This window comes from Rhea pennata, chromosome 1 (genome assembly GCF_028389875.1).
Source record: "Rhea pennata isolate bPtePen1 chromosome 1, bPtePen1.pri, whole genome shotgun sequence".
Taxonomy (NCBI): Eukaryota; Metazoa; Chordata; class Aves; order Rheiformes; family Rheidae; genus Rhea; species Rhea pennata.
This window is the reverse complement of record NC_084663.1, coordinates 15,579,416-15,603,917: the sequence shown is the minus strand read 5'-3', so window position 1 is coordinate 15,603,917 and position 24,502 is coordinate 15,579,416. Positions and strand designations below refer to the sequence as shown.

At 39.7% G+C, this 24,502-nt stretch overlaps 2 protein-coding genes across 5 annotated transcripts in view; one reads left to right on the top strand and one right to left on the bottom strand.

The window, feature by feature from the left end:
* The window catches only part of COG5 (component of oligomeric golgi complex 5), a 187,849-nt gene extending 182,058 nt beyond the window's left edge, over positions 1–5,791 (top strand). Inside the window, exon 22 of the mRNA XM_062582231.1 lies at positions 4,127–5,791. Coding sequence (XP_062438215.1) covers positions 4,127–4,241 — 115 coding nt within the window. The 3' untranslated portion in view covers positions 4,242–5,791. The remainder of the gene's footprint in view (positions 1–4,126) is intronic.
* HBP1 (HMG-box transcription factor 1) lies at positions 94–24,475 on the bottom strand. Of its 4 annotated transcripts, XR_009959214.1 has the most exons (13): positions 20,697–20,913; positions 19,639–19,831; positions 18,244–18,478; positions 16,926–17,058; positions 15,879–15,990; positions 15,655–15,767; positions 15,152–15,308; positions 14,460–14,604; positions 11,842–12,168; positions 7,915–8,056; positions 5,856–6,117; positions 3,573–4,016; positions 94–1,132 (listed from the first exon to the last, which is right to left on the bottom strand). XR_009959214.1 is itself a non-coding variant. In XM_062582258.1 (11 exons), exons 1-11 carry the CDS (start codon positions 24,456–24,458, stop codon positions 6,100–6,102), a joined length of 1,590 nt encoding a protein of 529 aa, XP_062438242.1. In that variant the 5' UTR covers positions 24,459–24,475; the 3' UTR covers positions 4,994–6,099. The 4 variants fall into 4 exon arrangements, 3 of the variants coding, with proteins under 3 accessions (XP_062438242.1, XP_062438227.1, XP_062438251.1); XM_062582258.1 differs by lacking the exons at positions 94–1,132; positions 3,573–4,016; positions 20,697–20,913 and adding an exon at positions 24,444–24,475 and having other exon boundaries at positions 4,994–6,117; XM_062582243.1 differs by lacking the exons at positions 94–1,132; positions 3,573–4,016 and having other exon boundaries at positions 4,994–6,117.
* Positions 24,476–24,502: the final 27 nt, after the last annotated feature.

Here is a 24,502-nt window from a genome sequence, read left to right as displayed (position 1 = left end):
ACTGACTTGAAAGAACCAAACTTTTAAGGTTTGTGGTCTCATGTCAAGTTATTACTTTGCATTTTAACAATCATCACCTTTAAAGCATTTAAATACTTTTATTTAATATTTAAATACTTTTATTGAAGATGCAAACATGGAGAAATAGTGAATGTATTTAGTCTTAGACTACTGAGAAGGCTTTTGTCTTAGTTATTTAATGTGGAACTGTATATGGTCTGTTTTAGGAAAATGAGAATTCTCATAGTAGCGTTAGTGGAGTAGTAACTACTGGTTGTCTTCTGAGGGGAAAAGAAAGATTTAGCTAAAAGACATTCACAGACTGGTGATGTTGATGGCGTTTTTGATTATGTCTCTTCAAAATGAAGGGAGCAAGGCCACAGTAAAAGAGAAAGCACAGCAGAAGACATTTGAGAAGGATCAGCTTCTGTCACCATGGGTCACTTTGCTGGGGAAGGAGTAGTGCCACCAAATGGTCTGATGGCGATTCTGAGGCCTGAGCAACCACCACGAAACAATTCACGGAGCTCCTTTCAGCTGCTTTTGGAGTCCTGTGGTCATGGCAGCTGCCAACGATGGAGGGGATTTTGCCAGTTAAATCAGATTCTTCTGAAATGGTGGGACAGCAGGACTCTAATAGTGTCAGCCCAGGTGGTTCTTAGCACTGAGTAAAGCCTGATGGCAAAGAGCACTTTAGTCCCTTGTTTGGTCCGATGGGGATAACCTGCCTCAGGATTACCGTTGGCACTGACTGGTCTTGGGAGCTGCTTTTAGGGTAAAAAACAAAAGTACTTTTTATTTTTTCCTTTTCATGCAAAGTGTATTTGTGACCAACCAAGTCTGGGGAGTGTATGGAGGAAAAGACAGGGAGACTGGTGAGCGGAAGGGGTGTCGATTATAGTGAAGAAAATTGTCACAGGCATTTCTCAGCTGTATTTTAATATAAGGGACTATCTTTTGCAGAAGGTAATTAAAATTAATGTGTTTAATGACTCCTTCCTCTATCCATGGAAAAATCTGACTCTCATGAAGTGTCTCTGTTTGCTTTGATGTGATCCGTGAGCCTCCCCGTCCCCACCTCTCACCTGCTGCTCGGTCAGCTCCTTTGGGGCTCTGCATGTGCCCCTCATTGCTGCAAGAAGCCAGATCATTTCCAAAGCTCAGTTAACCTGCTCTTCTCTGCACCTCCCTTTCCCCTAGTCTCTTTTTTTGTTCTCTTGGGATTTAAAAATGACCTAAAGACATGACCAATCTCTCCCCAGTCAGTCGTGCTAAAGGTGTGTTCTAGGAGCAAGGTGAAACTGCACCTGAAGCAGTTTGCTAGCTGCAGCTAGCAGAGTTTGCTGCTTGTTGTCTCCCTCTAACCCTGTGCTGTTCCCCAGAGACCAGTGGGAAGAGAGGTGGCATTTTTCAGGGAGCTGATCAAGTCCCAAAAATCAGTTTTATTTGGGCTAGGTAACATGTTGGAGAATAAAATAACCTTTCCCTGGCTTTCTGACTGGGCGGGGGGGGGGGGGGGGGGGGGGTCAACTTGTTCCCTTCCAGTTGTTGGTGATGTGCAAAAAAAACCCCACAAAAGTGACTGCTCAGAGTGCATTGGTTCCTGGGGTGGACCCTTAGCAGGAACTCACTAGTAAATTGCTACTAAAATTGGAAAGATTTTTCACATGCATCCAGGACAGCAAGAGGATTTGTTTCTTTGCTCAATCACTGTATTCTTCGGAAACCTCTTAACTCTCTCTCCAGTAGTCTCATCTTCCTTTTTCATCGTCTCAGTCTTGGGCATTTTGCCCTGTGCTTCAGCAAATCTGAATTCCAGCTGTCAGTGCCAGCAGGGAGATGCAGGACTGCCAGGAGGGGAGGCATCGCCTTGTGCCCCAGCGGTTTCATTTCCCTCTTACGTTCAGTGGAAAAGCTGCCTCGGGCTTCTTGGCTGCACAGCTGAACACTTCACTCTCCGCCTGTCAGGCTGGGTAAGGTGACAGCCGTAGTCCGGCTGCAGACGTGTACGCGTCTGTGCATGCACACAGCCAACTCCTTCTGTTGGAGGCGGCAGGGAGGTTCACAAAACACTGCCTGGCTCTGATGTGGGATGGCACATGTGGGCAGAAGCCCATGCAGCCTGGGATCAGCCTGCCAGGACAGGCCCTCATCACTGTCACTAGCTTCTCAGAACCCAAAACTGACCATCCGCATCGCTCCAGCAAGCCAAGTACAAGCTTCTGGCATCAAGCGCATCTCCCACCTAATATTAAATGAAGTTTGCTAGAGATTTCTGGCACAGTTCTGACACAAATGGGTTTTAGTTTTTCATTCAAGAAGTTCAAGTTCCCTGTTGGTTTAGTAATAGCTTTATTCTCAGGCAGCAAAGTATATTATGACCCTGCGCCTTCTGGCTTGCCAGGTTTGCCATGCTCCTGTGTAGCCGCCTGTAACGGCTAGAGGATCCCGCCGGGATCTGTGCCTTTCATCTCGCTGTAGTCATCATCTACCTGCAGAGACTTTTTTTTTTCTTTTTTTCATTGAACACAGGCTTATGAGCCTCACTCTTGAGTGTTTCCAATTTTCTTAAGCCTTGGATAATTAAATACCTACATACTTACCTCTTTAGCTGCCAGCAGGAACGAATGGGCTGTCAGCTCTGCCTCAGTTCCCTGAACTCTTCTTTTTTTTTTTTTTTTTTGCAGGCTGTTGTATTTCACCTCTAGCTTGTCCATCAGAAGCAGCACTTAACATAACCATAGCTATGGCCCCCTTGCCCCAGCCCACAGTATCTCAGCAGTTAGGTCTTGCTTGCATGCATGATCCTACACTTGCTGTGGGCTATGCGCGTAGCCCAGAGAGCCTGCAGCTCACCATTACCCTCTCCTTTCAGCCCCAGCTTGTCCCTGACAACCACCAACCTTCCTCCCATCACAGGATCAAAAACCCAGCTGATCCCCCAGCAGCAAAGCAAACGTGCACCTTGCTCATGAGGCAGCAGCTGGTCCAGTACTTTCATAAAAGAATGCAGAATATGAATAAAACCTGAGGCACTCCAGCACTGCTGAGGTCATCAGCACTGCTCAGGCCTTAGGAGCGGGAGCAGCTGCTGCCCAGGAGGGTCCTGGGCACCACTGGCAAGGTCTGCTGTGGTCTCTGTTAGTGCTGCTGCTGCCACCAAACAGAAGAGGAACAGCTACACACCACTCAGCATCTTAGTCACCCCTTGAAAGAGGTGGTTAGTTTTCCTAAAACTGTCCCAATTTTTCTATAAACAGCACCAACAAAAAAATAACATAAACAAGGGGTTTTAAAGATGCCCCTCCTCCAAGTTCATTGTATCTATTACATGAAGAAATAGGAAAAAAGAAAAAATGGGGGCAGGGGGTAAAGGGTTAAGAAATCCTCAGTTACTAGGCCATATTAAAATACGGCAAAACTAACTAACTTGGGCTAATTAATAAAATTTCAGGTCTTGATTGCTGTTTAACTGTTTACTGGAATTATTTAGATTATGCTTCACAGTAGCCCCTTTTAGCTTTGAAATCTCTGTATTTGTGTAAGTCACACAAGACTACTTACTTACTTACTATTTGTGTATGCGATCCTACGACAATGTGTCAGAAGAACACAGCAGAGATGTACAAACACACATATACAATGTCTCATGGTACAGAACAGTATTTCCAAAGAACAGTAGTTCAAAAGACTTGACCAGGAAATCACCTAAAGGCATCTCAGTTGTTCACCAGTGCCCCAGTTTTCTTTTTGCAAGTTGTACTCTCAGTGTCTGCAGCAGCTGGAGTCTATTCTTTTCATTTCTAAAGGTTACCAGTACAGCAACGTGCCTGAGTTTGTGCGTCAGAGCTGTCATTTCAAGCCATCTGCAACGTGCTGCTGCTGATTATTTAAATGTTAACTTGTTCACTCCTCAAAACATGCAAGAAAGGAAAGCGAGATCATGAAACAATTATGTAGCTCTTTCTTCCCCGCTTCCTTCCATAGAGGCACGTTAAAATCATCTAAGGCAAAGTCTGTTGTAGGGAAAGAAAGTGTTTGATTAGTTTCAGTTTCAATTCCTGAACTTACAACACTTGTACACTATTTATTTTGTTGTTTTAGCTATTTCTCTTTATTTCTTTAGAGGTGCACTGGAAGCTTACGTTCAATCAGTGAGAACTAAAGAAGGAAAGGAGTTTGCACCAGTCTATCCCATAATGGTTCAACTGCTGCAAAAAGCAGTGTCTACTCTTCAGTGAAAGTTTCAGGACAACTCCTCAGACAAAGGTCAGACAGCAATGCAGTTGTGCTGCTTTCGTTCCTCATAGTTAGGGTTAATGTAAATTATTTCTGCATACATAAGCTTTACAATGGTATGTGGTTACCTACTTGTCTATGAGATTTTTAGTATCACTCACTTCATGTTCTCATCACAGGAACTTATTTTACACAAATTATAATGAAATTGTAAAATTTTTGTGCGCTGTACAGCTAATAAAAATTAATCATTCTCTGGCACTCTTTCTGCATTTAGAAAGGTGTAAGAATTAGAATCAAATAGCTCATATGCAGAAGTAGCTCTCTTCTGACAGGGGCAGTTTGAGTTGAATACATTTTAGCCTTATTCAGGAAAAGGTACTTTCAAAATGCTAGAATTATCATTTTCTATCTAAAAAAAACACTATGCATTTTAACACACAAAAAATATTTACAAATGTAAATGAGTTTCTATAGCATTGCATTGCTTGAAATAATTCATATTGATTTCAGTTTTTTCTTTTTGCTTAAAGTATAATAAAGAACATCCACTATCCAATCCTGAATTCACCATTTAAAATTCTTCAGTAACCTCCTAAATACAAAGCATCAAAATACATTTAGCAGCTCTACTTGGTTTAAGATATTCTACAAATTTAGTATGGGCTCATATAAAAACTTCCATGCAGACCTTCCTCATGTATGCAGGACTGACTTAATCATTAGTCTTCTGTAGTTTATAAAATACACTACACCACATTTTAATGAATTTATTTGAAATAATATACAAGAATATAATGTGCAAAAATCTTAGGGGCAACATCATGTAGACGTGTCAGGAACTGAAATTTACAGTTGTGATTCTTAAAAAACAAAAACAAAAACATAAACAGCTGTTTAGTAACATGAAAAGCCATGATTGAAAAAGTTCACAGCAAAAGCAATTGTACTTCTAATGCATCTGCTCTAATTTTCGGCAGTTGGAAGGAAATAAAAGTAAAGTGCAAGTGTTGCACATATAGTTAAGTGCAAAGTTTGCCCCCACCATAAAGATGTCTTATGGCAAAATAAAATATCATCCTAGAATATGTGGCAAAGACAAAACACAAAGTTAAAACTATGATGGTGACAGTATCAAAAGCACCATTTTTCTTGAGATAATGCTATTTATTCAATTCATCCTGGCCTGGCTATTGTTTCCATTGGAAGTAACAACTCTCACTGTTGCCAGCTGGTGCAAAAATATCTCACTTGTGGATACAAATTTTATATGTGGCAATCCAAGAAGCAGCTCCTGTGCTACATTACACCACACTCTCCATTTACCACACGGTCTGGTAACTGGTTGGCAACTGGGCAGACTGGGAAGCTATAGTTTGGTAACACTACATCTTGCCATTTCAGAAAATCCCAGATCCCAGAATTGTAATTAGTAACATGGTCGTGCAATACATATTAATCAGCAATAAGAATCAATGTATAAACAGCTGTTACATACTTTAAAATTCCCCCTTTTTGTACATTTTCTTTTAAAAATAAACATTTATACATATCTCCTTCGCCTCTTTCTAAAGTACTTTAGCACCACAGGATATCCATTTTCAAGCCTATATTACCTGATAACATATATGAAGTTTGGAAGAGAAATAAGGCAATTTGGTTTAACATGTTGATAGTTTTAGCTTACTTAATGTTCTATTGTAAAAAGCAAATCTGCACTCATATTTAATCACTTCCGACTTGATGGTGCCAATGATGGTCACAGAAATTCACAACAAATAGTAAGACCTTGATCTTGCATCTTCTTGCCATCAAGCAAAAGCCATTTTGTAAATACAGAGTTAACACGAAAATTCTAGCTTAATGCTGTTGTGAGCCCTGAGAAAAGAGAAGAGGAAAACATGTTAGCAGTAACAACTCAAAGAGGAACACAGACATAATCTTAAATATAGAAAAAACTTGCTTTGAAAGCCACAAATATTTTAAATTGTTGGTTAATTATGCAGAAGAAAACCAAAGACATTCTAAAACACAGAAAACAATTTTATCCCTAGGTCATCAAAAGACCATCTAGACTACTTTGGCAAAGCCTGGAGCCAATCATCATTATTTGAAAAGCTAGCTAAGCTGTGAATGGAATTCCTAGTTCTCTGAAATACAATTGAACAGTGTCTTTCCTCCTGCTGCAACATAGTAAGGTGTACAGATACTATTATCCTGGCCTGAATACCTTAAGAAACAGGGAAAATCCAACTATAAGTTAGTATAAGAAAGCCATCCTTCTTACTAAGGCCAAGCCAAATGTTGCTTTCAGTTGTACAGACACAGACACCCCCCCTCCCCCCCGAGCTCTCTGAAGTTCACAGGTGCCCGTGTGAACTGAACTTGATCTCTACATATGATTATTTATCTCTTAAGCACCCATGAACTCAAACCTCAGATGGGACTCCAGAGCTCACAACCCAATGCCCAGGACTGCAGCAGTGTAAAAACAGAATTAATAAATGGAATTATTTTAACTAAAACCACAACAATAATCTAACAGGAAATGTCACTGTTTATTAAAATAGGATACAGTGCAACATGTAGAATGATACACTGAACAGGAAAACAGCTTGTTCCTGGCAGCTGGGATTTGGTGAAGACTTTTGCAGCTCAGGGACTGAAAGCTCAGTGCTAAGTATGTATTATGGCAATAAGAAATGAAGCAACTTAGTCCTAGAGCATTTCTTGTTCAGCCTTAACACATGTGCATATGCCCTGGAGAAAAATAACCTCATTTACACTCAAAGCTGAAGTCCCAAGCTGACAGTTTGAGGATCAAGTGTTAAGCTTGTCAAGTCCACATCAAACAGTCTCCTTACTCGACATAAAACAGCTGACGAGAGCACACAGCATTCTGTGCACCTACTGGACCTTTTCTTCCAACATACGCTTCTGGTTTAACATGTAGGCTGGCAGAATGTCCCTTTTTTGATGTTATCATTATGAGATCCATTAGCTGAAAGCTTTTATTTTACCTAATACATTCACCACCTACTAATATGCTGCTTCAGACTCTTAAATTGATGGCCTCCTACAAAGTGGAAAACAACTTACTTCCTCACAGCAGTGTTGCCTACTGTATGTTTTACAATTAACACATAGCAATAAATGAAAAGGATTAGAGAAAGAAATATTAAATTTGTTCCCTACATAGCTCTGTATATACACATATAAATTAACAACAAAAAAGCTTATGAAAGGGTAAAGAAATAAAGGTTTTACTGAAGAAAAATGACAGACTCGCATCAGAAAAGAAATCTGTGAAAGCTTTAGTGATTTTTGGGGAAATGAACAGATTTCAATTTAGGAATAACCTTATAAACTTAAGTTTATTCCTAAATTGAAAAACAAAAAGCATGATGCCCTTCTGTATTACGCAAGCATACTCACTTTCAGATTAACAGAATTCATGGAAACTCCCCAAAATATCTAGGGACAAACCTTCTTCTGGATCTGTCCCCTGCAACTGTCCAAAAGCACATTACAGGACACAGGGAAATAAAAATAATTTGGGCTAATGTAAGAAATATGTTAGCAGAGTAAATTCTGAACAAAAAAAAAGGAAACACTGTAGCTTCCACATGAACACATTCAACTATATAATGAGAAAAATCTTTTGACAAAACATACAGAATTTGTTCTTTTTCGTTTCCAACAGTCAGGATTTAAACGTTTCTGTTCTTCTGCCAAGGCCTTGGCTTCTAGCGTGTACATCCGTCTTTCTTCATTTTTCATTTTCTTCCACCTGTCACCAAGTATCACACTTATGGCTCTGCAAGATAAATGTTTACAGAATGGTCAGGAAAGGATATTTTTTAAAGAAATTCTTTAATTTTCCTTTTTTATTTTAACACTTTAAAAAACATGCAAGTTAACCATGAAAAAGCACATACACATAGAAGAAATCAACTGTATCTTTTTAAGGAATCTTTTTTAAGCAATCATGTTTCTGATTATCTTCTCATACCTCCTCTACCAGTTAAACAACAGCTGGGATGCGTTAACTAAGCATGAGTCGCTGCAAGTTCCAACCTTTCAAAGGGTGCACCTCTGAATGCACTGCAACTTGCGTAAGCTAGGGAAACAGAGATGTTAAAAAGCAGCCTAGTGCAAACTACTACATGGTAATTTACATTTGTTTTGCTCTGCTTTTGTATAATGAGATTATTTACCAAACCATTCATGTACCAGCCTAACAAAGATCTGATTAACTGCAAATCTCCATGTCCATTGAATAGATGCAAGTAGCTTTCTCCACCTTTAATGTGCAGGAGGGAACAAGGGTGGGCAGAATGCACTGCTAAGTTCCTATGCAAATATTCCTATGCAAAGAGGAACTCTTTGTTCTATCATTATTTCCCTATTGTTATTTCCAGAAGCTGAATGTGACTTGTTTTTCCTGCTCCTTATAAACTTCATGATCTTTGGACAATATTTCCCCATGCTATCACACCATATCAGTCTCAAATGTTGGGTCAATATTAACATAAAACCTAACTCCATCCTTTTGCAGAATAAAATCTTCAAACATCTGTTTGATCAATGACCATGGTTACAATGATGAAAGTTTTATTACCAGTCCTTTAAGAAAGAGGTGTTTAGAACTAAGTACTTTTTGATATTTCACATTTGAAAAGCTCCTTGTAGGCTGTAAAGCTATTCATAGACTTTCTAACATAATCAAGAAGATCACAGTGTCATCAAGCATTTCCAAAGCACTTCACATATGGCAACTGTGAAGAAGGCTGTTCTGCTCCATACCAATAAGAAAATGGATTTTAATCCTGAAAGACTCTATAGTACCAATGAGGCTTTTATGAGCTACCGAGCATTCATGGAGCACAGTGAGAACTCCACTGAGGCTGCCATTAAGCCTGTACTGTCAAATGCTCTGGTGACTCCTCAGAGCAAACTCCTCTAGATGCAGCCAAATCCCATCAAGAGCAAATCCATGTGCACAGTCTGCCTTTTTGGCAATGGATTTTCTGTTTTTCTTTCCAAATTAAGAATCAGTATCTTTGGTCTATCATTAGAAGTAAACACACTCCAGTTTAATTAGTGTATCTTCTGTACATTTTGGCATTACCCAGAGGCATATCAACAGCACCAGAAACCTTTCCTTTTCTGTCGCTATTTTGTACTCATGCACTCCTACCCCCAGAGAACACTGTGACCCAGACAGACTGCTGAAAACACTATTGCATTTCCAAATAAAAAAGCAGCTTCTGAAATCTTTGTATTTAAAACATAAAAAAGATTTTATCTCCGGAGACAAAACTGCACTAAGGCACTGAAACTAAGTACAGGATCTGTGTTTTCAAAGTTTCAAAAATCTGGTACAGAGACAAAAGCTTCACTCCTCAAAGGAAATACTCCTAGGTGGAAACCTGAGACTGAAAATACAGAGAAATTTCTCTAACATAACTCGACAAAGACCTAATTCTGCTGACCAGAAATGAGTGAGAAAAACCTGACCCAACTGCACTACTGCCTTGTGTGCCATTTCATGTCACGAGAACTTCAGAGTGCTCTGTACACTGCCCTGTCCTCTTCAAATACTAATAGGATACTGAAAACATTTTAGCAATAGACTGGAGGACACAACCACTTGTATTACAGCAAATTCATAAAGAAACAAATTGTAAAACAGTATTTGAGAACACCTGAAGTTCACTCTGAGTAACCACATGCACCTGTACAACCATTATTAATAAATGCCATTATAGTTCATGCAAGTTTCTTTACCTTTAAAGTCTGTACTACTCGAATTATTCAAGTCTTTCTAAAGGCAGGATAAAGTCCAACTATGGCTACAGTAAGAACACCTGGAAAAGAAGCTAGTGTTGCTTTAACACCAGTAGAAGTCTCTGAAGTATGGCCCCAGGGGTCTACAATACTTAAAAGAACCATGTTAGTGTGGACTTGCATTTTGGATGTTTAAAGCTCATGCTTTTTGGCATGGCTTCACCTTCTGATGTCTGCTTTTTCTCAGAATGGAGACAGTTTAACTCAGAATACCTCAAGTTCTGTCTTTTCTTGTATGCATAAACAAAATAAAGTGACTGTAACAAACATAAGAACTCAAGGATACAGAACTGGGTCCTAAACATAACCAACCGTAAGATCTACTCTGTGATCTGAAAACTACGTATCTTACACTTTAAAAATATGCAAATTAATGAACTCCTCAGCAACACTTAAGCAACAGCAGGGAAATGCCTGTAAAATCCATTATCACCAACATGTATGGTTTATTCTGCATTGTATTTTAGAGATGGCAAGAAACTGTGTTGAAAAGCACCATCTTTCAAACGGTACAAGGAACACTATACTCTAAAACTTATTTTTAACTTGTTCTGTTGCCACTTTCATTCAACATACTCAAACGCTTTGGACGTCCATCCAGCTGCAGCTCCGGTATATTGCAACCATTTGAAATCAGCATTTTAAATTAAAAATACAACCATCATAAACTTTCCCAGTTCACTTTCTTATTTTTCATTGGTAGTTACAGTGAATTTGAAAACAGCAGATTTGCTTCACTGAAATTACTATAAACATTGCAGAACATCATTGCCATGACACAGAAGACCAGATGGCATTTAGGGATGGGTTATTTGTATGGTAGGATTTAATTTCTTAACACTGTTTAAAGCCTCCCAACCAGAACGTTAAGTAACAGCCAAAACCCCTTCAAAGTCCTGTCACTTTTAACTTTTGCCAGATTTAGTACTAGAATTATTATGTGACAATGTGATTTTTATGGCAACAGTTTTCCTTTCATAATGTTACATCCATAACATTATATACAAAATGAGTGTCTGTTCATGCCCTTCAGTTTATATCTACAGATGCACAATTGGTATGAAATTTTAAGATTATTTAAAATACACATCATGGGTGTCTATATTTAAAAAAAAGGACATGGATGTGCACGTCTATAAAAACAGGAGTAAAAGTAAACCAACAAAGAACCCTCCCCCCAAACACACAGCCATTTAGCTCTTCCTGCAAGTTTCAGCAGATTGTTTAGTACTACCTTTAGGACAAGAAAAATCTGGCAACACTTCATTGTTGTTTGGATTTAGATCTTTCAAACATCCTAACAATCAGAACCCTATTTTTAGTAAAATGTGAAAACTGAGGAAAAGGATAGTAACTGCACTGAACAATTTACAGGATTATATCAAAACATAATCATGGCTTGGCTATCAAGAACAAGAAGTTCCCCTTTTCCCAGTACTACACGTGAGCGGAGAACCTGGTATTTTTTTTTTCCATTAACATTTCTCATTGGTGTAAACAAACATTGTTGTGTATTTGTGACTCTGCCTGGGCACATATATACATATTTCACTTGCTTTACCCAAATGCCTTCTCAGATGTCTGCCAAAAATAGCTTGTGTGTGTCAAATTACTGACTATGGTAAATATTTAAAGTATCTTTCAAACTGGTTATTTCAAATGCAAAATTTAGTCCACTCTAGGTTTTAAAATGGGACATGTATATTCTGCTAGCTCAACAGTGAGATCAAAATTAGAATTTTATACCATTACCTGTTGTCTTTCCCTGGATACATCTGAGTGTATTCAACTCTGTATTTTTTGGCAAAAAGCATGAAGGCATTCATTGGTCTTTTGCACTTGTTTGGAGAAGTGGCACTCACAGTACTTGCAGTCCCTGAGCTGTGGCTTTTGCCAGCTTTGTTGTACAAAGAATTGGAGGAAAGATGTGATGATGCTGTAGATGCACAGTTTTTACTGCATTCTGATCTCTCAGCATCCTGATTGTTCGATCCTCCACAAGACAGAGAAGCGCGACGCTGGCGAGCCATGCTGCTTAGCACATAAACTGCAGAGGAATCCATTGGTGTAAAATCATAACTACAAGAAAAAGACATATCAGAAAATGAATCAAGTATTTTTCGTGTACAATACCTAAACAGTTGTTCCACTCTTAATCTGTACTAACTTTCTGGTATCTTCCATGTGACATAATGAATTTGTGCTTGATGCAGATGTCAGTAAGAAAAAAAAATCTGGTAGAGGAACTAATAGTTATTTCAATATGGCAGTGGATTGCAACTTTACAAGTATACTATCAAATCCCCAACTGTGTATCAATTATTATACACAGTCTTCAAATTTTACCTTCTTTTGAAATAAGCTTCTTTTTGCTCCTGTCCTTACCAAAATCCAAATTGCATCAGTGAATGATAGGTACTGAAAATGATAACTAATCTGGGGAGTATAAATGTTCAGTACGCTTGCAAATATATGCTAATAACAAATATGAAACCATTCTATTAAGTAATACTACATACACTCAAGTACAAATAGCTGCTCTAGGCAGTGAAATAAAAATGCTTTTAGCGCTGAACCTTTCACTGACATTAACACATGTTAACACATTATAGACCCACAATATTGAATACTACTGAGTTCAAAGCTGACAAATGTCTGCCCTCTAGTGACAAAAATGTGGTAATTCCTCCATACTTCAAAGTATTTCAACAGCTCACATCAGTTGTTTCCATACAGTTTAGACCTCCAAACACTATCAACCCTCACAATTTCTTGCTGACTAACAACAACATCAACAAACCTCTAATAGGAAGCAGTACAGAAGAAATTCTGTATTCTGTATTCTCAGGAATACTAGCTGTGTGCAGAATGACAGTGCTGTATTCCTATGTATGGTATGTGGGGAAAGCATGCTTTCAAAGGTGCCATTCAATAATATATTTAAAACACTAAATTAATACCACAAAATAAACACAAAATCTGTATCACTCAAAGGCTCCTCTCTCTCACTGCTGAATGTGGCTCTGGTTACATGGCTTCTACCAAAAAATAAAGGTTTAGGCTGTTTTCTGAAATAAAATGGAAATACTAGCAAGGACATACTGTGAACAGTAGCCCAGCTCCCATCTGCACAAGCAATCCCTTTCTTTGGGTAGAACCCAGAGCAAGGGCAGCGACTGAAGGGCTATCTCCAAAATCCACTCCCTTGGAAAAGTGAAGAGCAACAAAGAAGGGATTATGTTGACAACTTTGCAGGCCAGTTCACAACATGATGAGAAAGAACTTCTCTGTTCTCCAATAGTCCAACACCTTTCCTAATCTCCCTCCGATAAAACAGCAACAGTGTTTTGTTTTTAAATTCTTATGTCCTATGACCAATTGCTGTTGCTGCACACTCCTTTCTCAGTGTTTTCCTGTCCACTGTCCAAAAGAGGGACAAGGAATTTAATTGTCCACAAAGTGTTCCACTGTGATGCAGGATGAATAAGGTGCCACAAATCCAATTTCTTCAGTAACATGTAAACATGTTATCAGCGCTCTACAGATGAAGTTCAGAATACGAGCAAATAAGCAGAAAAAGCCCCAGACAGCAAATGTGTGAGGACAAGCAGTTTGAACTCACTCTCTATCACTCTCTACTGAAAACATACAAGAACACTTAGGACTTGAAGTTCAAACAGCATTTCAAATTATTTTTTTCTACAGTAAAAAATAACAGAGAGTCACTGACTGAAATCAAATGCCAAAGAGGAGTTAAGATCATAGGAAAAGGTTCTGCTTAACCTATAAGCCTCCAAAGAGTACATAAAAAGTCTTAGGAGTAATGCTATTTCCTTTCTTAGAGTATTAGAACAATTCAGGTTGGGCTCAAACTCTGAAGGCTCTATGGTCTAACCTCTTGCTGACAGCCAGGCAAACTTCAAAGTTAATCAGACCTTGAAGTTAGATATGTCTGTTATATTGGAAGAGAGTAACAAAATAGCAGAACCCTAGCTGCACATTAAGCGTACATTAATAGCTAGTGAACATGTTATATTGTGGGAAAACTGTATTAGAACATTCAAATCTAACTCATTTTACCTAAAGAATTTTTGCAGGTAATATATTCTTTACTGCTTTATCTAATCTGTTTTAAACTACCATAAATAGGGGCTGAGAAATTACTTCATTCTGAAGTCTTACTTCACAGTATAGCAGAGGACACTACTACACACTCTCCTGATACTCAGTCTCCATTTTCCCTCTCATTCGTCTTGTATCACCCCAGAAGTATTCTCTCTTTGCTCTACATATATTTTAAATTCTTGTAGACTTAAGATGTCTACTCATCAAATGTGAAAACTGCTGAGGCCACTTTATCCAAAAATTACCTTTTAAATGTATCAAAAACACCTGAATCATCAAAGTTAATGGCATCAGGGTGTCCAGGAGGTAGACACAGATCTCCAAGATGCATTTCACAGCATGGAATGCCATGCTGTACCACAGTCAAGCTTGGATAAAAAGATGACCAACCTGAAGTGGTAAAGAGTTAAATTAGACAAACGGCCAGACAATCTCTCTAGTTCTTAACTGGAGCAATCCTATAGATCTAAATGGAATCACATTATAAAAATGTTCTGATATATACTTTCTTTCACCCAAAATAAAAATCAGAAACACTTACTTAGGGAATTCTTACAAATAGTTAATTTTTATCTCAAGTAGAATCTCACTCTATCAAAAAAAAAAATCGAAAACTGGAACTCTTCATCATCCAAATTTCTACATTTAGTAAGTGAGAAAAACCTTTCTTATTTGCAGCTTTCCTTTCTCCCCCCAGTTTGTTTTCCTGTTCTCCATTTACATTATTTGACCTAATCTTCCTCCAAGACACATGAACTATTTATTACTTTTACAGTTTTGTTCTTTCAAATTCTGTTTTTCTTTGCGAAGTCAGTCAATGGATTCTACAACACTGCTTTTATCAATTTCTTGAGCAACACAGGATGGCAGTAAGACTTGCAATTACTTTCTTTGAGTACAGAAAACCAAGTACATTGTACTTGTAGTAATTTCATACCTTTGTTTTTAACATAGAAAGGATGATCAAGTCTGCACTCTACAGTAAGCAAGCCATCTTCCACTGTGCCAGGATCAAAAGTCAGCTTCAGCACTGACTCACCAAAGGAAACGCTTTCTTCATGAGATATCAACTTCAAACCATCAGAACCATAGCCCTGAGAACACACAGGCAATTCAGAATTTTTCCCCTCAGAAAAGCATAAACCTGTGTATACTGCAAATGTATCTTCATCATCTTATGGTGCATTAAAGAACACCAAAATTTTAAGTGCCTTCTCTGTAAATTAGTAAAGAGTACACAACATTCAAAGCATGCCTAAATGCATTTAGTTCAATTGCTTTATGACAAAATACTCAAATGTGATCAGCATTAGACAGGTTCAGTATAAATCTGTCTTCTATAAAACCCCTTGAGACAGTATATAAAGGCAGAGAGATAACATTACAAACTAAGTATTTTGCTACAGCTGTTGAAATGAATTTATTAGAACTAACAGCTACCTTGTAAGCACCCACTGGGAGATTTTCCTCATTTCCATGGCTTTCAGATCTTGCAAAATCTTCAACGTCCTGCCATTCTTTATTGCGTCCTTTATGAAAACATAAACGTGAGCCTAATAGATTTTTTGAAGGAAAAAGAAAAATGGATCAATGTAGTGTGAAAAAGGCTCCGTTACAAATAAAGAAAAGTCAAAATACTTATTCAGCAACGCATGCTTTTTTACCTTTTAAAAAACAGTGCCAAACAGTTGACGGCCAAGAATGGCACCATCCTAAATCATCATCATCTGAAAGTGATGACATGCAGAAAATGCCAGATTCTGATTCACTGTTAGCCTATTAAAAAAACAAAAACAAAAACAAAAACAAAATGGTGTAGGTATTTGAATATAAGGTTTTAGGGCTGGTCTTATATATATTTTAGGCACATTCTCAAATCCGCATCTGAGTCACATCGCTGCATTAAGTTCAAATAGGAATACAAAATGAGGACAAGATTCAAGGAATTCAGAAAATGTGAATCAAGTATTTTCTGTCCTCTCTTTGATATGTGCTATCCTGAAATTCTTATGTTTCATCCTTTATCTGAGATTCATTTGGCCCTCTATGAACAGATCACCTTAGGCTTAAATATACTATATAGTATTTACTATATATAGTATATAATATTTTATATATATATAGCATACAGTATTACTATTGTATATAGTGTGTGTATTATATGTGTGTGTGTGTGTGTGTGTGTGTGTGTGTATCACTCCACTGTAGCTATGAACAAGAACTACTCAAAGCACATGTTATTCTGTGGTCAAATAAATAGAAAAGGCATCAGGTCAATTCTGTTCTACATAAACCACTGGGAGAGACTCAACATTTTTAACAAATCATGTTTGGGAACAAATTAATTACAGAAAAAGGAGAAACGAGACTGACAATTTTCGTACATCTAAAAGGAGATGGTTCCTTATTTCCTTTTCAAGATAGCAAAAAGCAATTAATACAATTTTAAATCCTTGCTGTAGAAGGTAATGCAGGAGAAGCAAAGTATTTTTAGAATGGGATCTCTTTATAGTGTGGGCTATCTGTATCATGTAACACAACAAGCTCATTGTGTTTGGTAAAAAGAAAGGTAATAAAAAAATCTAGCTTCAATACAAATGGTATTAAAAATAAACAACTGCATTTTTTTTTAACCAGTCTCTCTATTTGAAAAGCTTAATCCATTACTCTTGCTTCTTTATTTATGTCAGAGACATCTCAGGACAACTCACCCTTTCATGTCTAACTGGTGTTTCATCCAAATCATTCTTGGAGAAATTAGGATCATTCTTTGAGGATCCTGGTGGAGGACGTGCATAGGAATGTAAACTTTTGCTTGTGGCGATTATGTGAACAGGAGATGATCTACAAAGCAAAGTAATTTTAAAGCATCTCAGATTAGGGAAATGAAATATTTAGCTAACATTACTCTAAACTGTTTTGGTTTAGTGATCTTTAACATTTGAAATTTAAATTCACAATCATTTGTGCATATCCTGCTTGCATCCACATTCTGAATGTACACAGAAAATTATGCTCGTCTGTATCTGAATTATCAAACTCATATTAAACTCGTTTCACTCAAAGGAAGCAGATATTCTGTAGGTGCAACTGAATGTTCATTGCAGATGACTTACAGTGTGCAAAGACATTGAAGCTGTATCCACACTGTAGTCTGAAGAAAAAGAGGAGACAATCAAGGTAGTTTTCAACTTAGGTATGAAAAATTTAATTTGAACAAATATTTCTGTCTCTGTGAGCCAAATACCAACTAAACTTCCCACACATCAATATTCAAATGCGATGACTAAAGGGTACAAGCTCAGGCAAAGGGAGTATTTAGCATAATTGCTGCATAGCTTCTATATTCCACCCAAATGACGGTACTTCCCTGTCAGCACCTCACTGGCATAATGCTTGAGTTTTTACAAACATCTTTAAGTTAGCACCCCATTCTTAAGAGTACCCTGACTTGTGTATGGATACCTGCTCTGTCACAATGATTAAATTGCAAGCATTGCATTACTGTTAACACTACTGCATTTTTTTTTTTATCATAACCAAAGACCAAAGCTCCAAATAAAAGGTGAAGCCAAGAAAATTCAAGATCCCACACTGCTTCTTACAGCCTTATGGAATTTGCAGATCACACATCTGAAACAGCATCAATAAATAGTACATTGCATTAAATTTCCAAATAGCTCTTTTAAAAAATTCTGAAGTCTGTGCATTAGTGAATATAGAGCTTAGCGTAACAAATTCATCAGAACTTTTCCTATACTGCTGCACACCAGGTAAATGCCTGTAGTTTCTGAGCTTCCTGTGGTTAAGGAATGCCCTTAAATTGTTCAACCTCATTCCTGGCTGGCAATTAAAAAGTTTGCAACAGGCTCTGCGCAATCTTCTGCAAAAAGAATAAAGTTACTATACAGGAAGATGACAATCAAAAACAGGTCTCCAGTTCAAATTTAGACAGCTTGGAGAGCAAAGGAAATGTTTCTGAAGATGTTATACATCCTAGAGCTAAAAAAATGAAATGGAAGTCAGTACCTGTTATAAAAAGAGCACTGCATCAAAGGACTCTGAGGACTTGTGGCTATATTTGCCAATTCTGTCAACCAGTTCACCCCATTCTCACACGAATAAACACTTTCTGAATTGCTGTTTGAGGTATGTTGGTTCCATGAAGGCCTTGAACATTCTTGATGTGAAACATCTGCATTAAGCTGAAAAAGTGCAGGTGGAGTAGAATCTGTCTGCACAGCCTGTAGTTCAGGAAGATCATCTACAAACAAATACATAAATTACCGTAATTATACCACTGTTAAATTATACTTGACAAACAATCTCTTGAATAGAAAATCAAGCAGTAACCTGAACAAAGTAACTTTTTTTTTCTTATAGCACAATTACCAACATTTCATAAATCCTGTTCATAATATTTTCAAAATGGTCATAAAAATGACCAAAACGCTAATCTATTATTCATTCATATAGGCATTTTAACAAAAAGTATCAAGGAACTCTAGAAGAAAACCCACAATCTGATAACATTCTTTTATTATTATTATTATTATTATTATTATTTTATTATTTTTTGCTAGACTGAATAGTTAACACAAAATTGTACTGCAGAATTCTGTAAAGGTAGTAATCTGCTTTACTGTAATAGCAGCAGATTCAATAAAAGGCAACTAAAATCATCTGGCACACCATGTATGCCACTAAAAACTTCCAAAATCAGAGGCTGTATAGGGCAAAGCTTTCCATGTTTCCACCACTAAACCGGAATTAAGTACTTCACAAGTCATGAAAGCTAGGTATACATCCTGGTGGGTGTGAACTACAACCAACAATCTACACATTTTATACATTACACAGGATAGCAAAAGAGAGTCCAGTGGCCAGCTTGTTAACAGAAGAATATTATATACTCTTGTGTAACTAAGTACCATTGATCTTAATTACTTTATACATTCAATTCAATGTGTTAATATTTCATTGATTACATCAATACTTAATAATGTATATGCTCTTTTTCTCCAATATGCAAGAACTGACGTTAAGCATTCCTCTTTCTCAAAATCTCTATTTGGAGTTGATCCAATAGCAGAATTCCCCTGCAGGAGGAGCTCCAGAGCTTTCTGTTTGTTATTCCTGGGCCAAACAAAACTTTGGAGATCAGGAGAAGAAACTTGTAGCTTTTTGCTCAACGAACATATTTATGTCAACAAGTCAAGACATCAGAACTGGAAATGAGTTATAAGGAAAACTGACTGTAAACTGAGACTTTCAGATGTCACTATTCACTGTCATATTCCCTGTTTTACCCAAGTTAAACACAAGTAATCTCATTCAGTCAGCTTCCAGTAACTTCACTATAAGAAAGTTACAATTGTATCAGCTTCAGAATTCGGCTGCATCTGAAGCAGTCAGGTTATTTACCAAGTTCCATGTGCTCATCACAGGATGCATATCCAGGAGAAGATGGCAGGTTTTCATTACATTTCAGCAACTCCAGTGACTCATTCATCCCTGAAGTTCTCTTGTCCACTACCAAAAGGAGTTTCTGAACAGCATTAGGCATTTGATTTGTCTTCACTTCCCACACCATGTTAGGATGTTCCAAAGTATCTGACTTTAAAGAGACAGAGGTTTTTTAAAAAAAATGTATATACAAAAATAGACGCTTGACCTACTGATTACAGTCTAGCCAATACATTGGTCTTTTTACCACAAGGGAATGCTGCTGACTTATCTTCAACCTTTGTCCATGAGGGTCCTTCTCTGCAAAGCTGCTTTCTAGCCAATCTGTTCTAGCTCGTACTGTTTTATGGCATCACTATGCCGAAGGTGCAAGACTGAGACTTCTGTCAAACCGCTTCTCCAAGCTGTCAAGATCCCACTGAATAGTAGGCCTATGCTCCAGTGTGTTGACTACCCCCTACCAATTTGCTATCACAAGCTTGCTGAGGTTGCATTCTGTCCTTCATCCAAGTCACTAATGAGGATACTGAACAGGATCAGCCCTTCATAACCACCCAAAGTTGGACTTTGAACATCTGACCACCCTCTGAGCCCAGCTAATTTTCCACCGATGTTGTTGTAGTCCACCCATGTAGTCCATTGCTCTCCAGCCCAGTCACAAATGTACTACAGGAGGCCATGTCAAAAGCCTTGCTACAGTAAAGGTAAAGTGGTACTTTGTCCACTCAGTCACTCATCTCATCACAGAAGGCAATCAGATAGGTCGCATATGATTTGCCTTCAGTAAATCTATGCTGGCTGTTCCCAGTCACTTCTTGTCCTACAAATGCCTGGATGTGTCTTTCAGGAGGATTTGCTCCATAATCTTCCTGAAGGCTAGGGTTAGGCTGACCTGCCTCTAGTTTCCCCATATCCTCTGTCCTGAAGAGGATGTGTGACATTTCCCTTTTTCCAGTTATTGGGACCCTGCCCCATCCCAAAAGCCACACTTTCATACATTCAGAGACTATACTCACAATGACATCAGCCAGCTCCCGCAGACACATCCCAGCCAGTCCTCCGGACTCGTCTGTGTCCCTAACTTGATCATCCACTACCACAGCTAGAGAAATACTTTACTCCTTCCAACTCTGCCACCATGTTCAGGGACTTTAGACATCCAAGCACAGGCCTTGCAAGTAAAGACCAAAGCAAGGAGGATGTCCTCAATCTTTTGTCACTAGGTCTCTTACATCACTAAGCATCAGATCCACATTTTCTCTGGTCATCCTATTATTACTGGCATACCTGCAGAAGCCTTCTCATTGCCCTTCCTGTCTCTTACTAATTTCAGCCACATTCTCAACTGTTTTTAAATACTAATACTGTTAATTATGTTGCAAAAGGAAAGAAAGACTAGATTTTGCTGCAGTTTCATCTCCCCAAATCTCTGTGCTGTAACATGTAAACTAAAACTCATATTTTAAATTAACTTCAACAGTCAGACAACTGTGTGATTATTCTACACAACCACCCTCTCTAGAAACTGGAAAACAAGGTTATCCAGTCTTTAGTAATTCAGTTATCTACTGTTTTTTCAGATGATGATTAATTAAAGCTACCATAATGTGATTAGTTTCCGCTTTCATGAAGTATCACCGAAAAAGTAACCACAAATCTCTTATAAAAGAAGACAGTTTAATAGTAAAGAAAATCTTCTAAGTCTACCACATGCACATCCAGTAATGCTGCTGTTATCCACAGTAGAGAAAGACAATAGCTAAAAACAGTCTAATAATTACATATGGAGCAGTAAGCCTAGCATCCTGAAAGGCCCCGTAGATAAAAAGCTGTGTGGTAGCAATTATGAACAAAATAGCTACATTTTAATACACAATTGTTTTAAAAGTATTGTATATATACAGCTAACATTAACAATTTCTACGTTTTTACTCATCCTACAAATTCATTTCATTCATTTTGCACCTTGTCCTATGTACAGTACAATTCAGATGTAATCCTTTGGGCTACATACTGGGCTTAGCAAAAGCAGTCTGACCAACCTGAACCTTTATAGTATAGTTAATAGGACCCTTTGGAAATTTCAGAAGTACACAAGAAAATTTAAGTCTGACTTCAGAAAACAACTGAATGTACTACTCCAAATAATCACACTGGTATCATGGACAGTTTGTGAGCTATCAAGGACCTCTCAGAAAATTTCTAATCTTCTCATTGCTTAACCTCTTAAGTAAAAGCCTCATTTAAAGAGGCATTCTAAACATAAAAAAAAAATACTACTCAAATCTCACCAGTATAGAAGTCAAAATGGTGCAACTCTGAATTTTACTGAGATGGAGTGAGGAGAAGAAAGAGAAACGAGAACATACAGTCAAATAAACATCAATGGTATTTGTATTTTACCTCTAAGAACCATCTTCAATGAAGTTTATTCCTCTATCATCCACTAGGGACAGCAAGAATAAAGAATACCAAAAGAGAAGAAAGGCCAGTCATTTGTTAACATTAAAAAAAAAAAAAAGAAAGAAAAAAAGAAAGAAAGAAAAAAAAGAAAAAACAGGTCTCAATAGTATAGGTCAAGACCTTGATGATTATCTTCAACTATTTCACTCTGAAAAGCCACTCCTTGTTTTTCTGGCTTGTTTGTGCCCTTTCTTTCTTTTCCCCTTCTGCTTCCCCTCCCCTCCATTTTTTCCCTTCTTCCTTTCTAATCTTCCTACTAAAATGAGCAAGGCAACTTATTTTGGGAATGTTACCCTCTCCTTCCTTCCTCCCATTGCCAGGATCTGGAAGTCCCTGTCCTGGTATACCTAATACATTGAAGATCAGAGACAAGATACAGATACAGGGTGCTAGTCTAGACAGGAAAGAGACTTGTTTCATCTGAGAAGTGATTTGTGCTTACCAGTCACCAGAATTTCTCTAAACCAAAGTCATTCAGATGCAAAAGTAAAAAACTTTTTAACAAATGAATTAAAAGGAAATCAAAAAAGAAAATGTGCCCAAGCTCAATTTTCCTTTTCTTTTTTTTTTTTTTTTTTTTTTTTATTCTGCTAAATTAAAGCCTGCTTTGGACATCATATGCTTCTCATCTTGTCCCTTGCCTGTCTATGTTTTGGAACATTAAGGGAATAGATGTTAATTAGCTTGTACAGTCTTTTTCCTTTTTAATTCAATTTCATGTTCAAAAACTGTTGTGAAATATGTTTTCTAGAAGTATGCAACCAGGGCTATAATTACTGCCACTTTTTTGTAGAGGCTAAAGGAATCTACTCATGAATTTACATTTCAAAATAAGTTGACCTGTCCTATGTAAAAAATTGGCAACATTAACAAAGAGCTTTCTGGCTAGACCATATTCTGCCCATTTTTAATAGAGAGCTTAAATTGATCCTTCTAAAAGGCTGGGGCTGAGAAGGGGTTTGGCAGCAACTGGGCGACACCCACTCAAACCGCACGGGGCTGGAGTGCTTGGGTGGAAGTGCTCCGCGCGGTTTTCCTTTCGGCATCTGCCCTCCTTCCCCCAACCTACTGCTCAAGTCCCAGGCAAGGTTTATGCCTGGAGCAGTTTACTGGATGGAGCTGCGCACGGAGAACAGCTTCCCCAAGCAAAACACAACATACTGGCCAGACCGGATCTACACCAGGGACTCTTCCTGGCACGGCTGCTTTGATCAGGGATCCTCTCTCCGCATCCCTGACCAGCGCAGCCGGGCCAGAAAACTTTGCAGCGCAAGCGCGGCCTCGGAGGGCCGAGGATGATTCATTCCGCTGCGCGCCGCCAGCCTCGCGAGGAGAGCCCTGCGCACGCCACCGCGAGCACGGAGGAAACGCTGGTCTCCTCGCTCCACGTAAACGCCCCACGCCGATAAATCCACCGCGCCTCAGCTCCAGCAAGGAGCCATTTCCGACTGCTGCTGGAGGCGCGCGGGGACGCGGCCCGCGGGCGCCCCGCCGCGCCGCCCCCTCCCCTCCTCCCGCCGCGCCGCGCACCGCCCCCTCCCCTCCCCTCCCCTCCCCCGCCGCGCCGCGCGCTGCCCCTCCCCTCCCCTCCCCCCGCCGCGCGCTGCCCCCCCACCCCGTCACGTGATCCCCGCCTGGACGCTGCCCTTGTTTATAAACTTCTGGCCGGCACCGCGCATGCGCGCAAGGCCCCATTCATTCAGAACTGCGTAACAGCCGCCGCGGCGCGGGGGGGGCAGCGGCGCGGGCGGGAGGGGGGCAGCGGCGGGGGGCGCCCCCTACCCGCCCTGCACCGCCGCCCCCGCGCCGCCCGTCGTTACCCTCCCGCCGCGGCGCCGCCAGCCCCGCCGCCCGCCCGCCTGCCTGCCGCGAGGTCGCCCCGCTTCGCCCCCGGCTCGCCGAGCCCCTGCCCCGCCGCGGCACCCCGCGGGGCAGCGCAGAGCGCCCTCGCTCCGCCAGCCCGGCGGCTCCCCTGGAAGGGGAGGGGGGGGGAGGGGGAAGCGCCTTGTCCGGCATCCGCTGTCCGGCGCCGCAGCTGAAGCGCTCGAAGGGGCGGCGGCGCCGCAGCACAGCCCCGCGAGTTCGCAGCCTGGCAGTGCGGGACGGCGCCGGCTCCGCGCGGCCGGTGAGCGAAGGGGAGCAGTAAACAACGCTCGGCGGCCGCCGGCAGCCAGGACCCAACCGTCTCCTCGGCTCGGCCCGCCGCCGCCGCCCCCCTCCGGCCGAGCACGGGCCGTCCGTCCCGCGCGGGGGGCTCGCAGCCCCTCGCAAGCGGCAGCTCTAAACTTTGTTGCACTTACCAAACCCGTCGCCATTACCAAATTCCCCTCGGCTTCCCCCCCCGCCTCCTCCCCACGCG

What these genes read in the sequence shown, in the direction of transcription:
- HBP1 (XM_062582243.1), bottom strand. Translation starts at nt 20,726, where the DNA reads ATGTGTCTGCGGGAGCTGGCTGATGTCATT. An exon ending in CAGTGCTCTTTTTATAACAG is followed by an intron (nt 17,059 to 18,243) that starts GTACTGACTTCC and finishes TTTGCTTTGTAG; the next exon opens with ATCATCTCCTGTTCACATAA. An exon ending in TCCCAGTGGGTGCTTACAAG is followed by an intron (nt 15,309 to 15,654) that starts GTAGCTGTTAGT and finishes GTGTGTTCTCAG; the next exon opens with GGCTATGGTTCTGATGGTTT.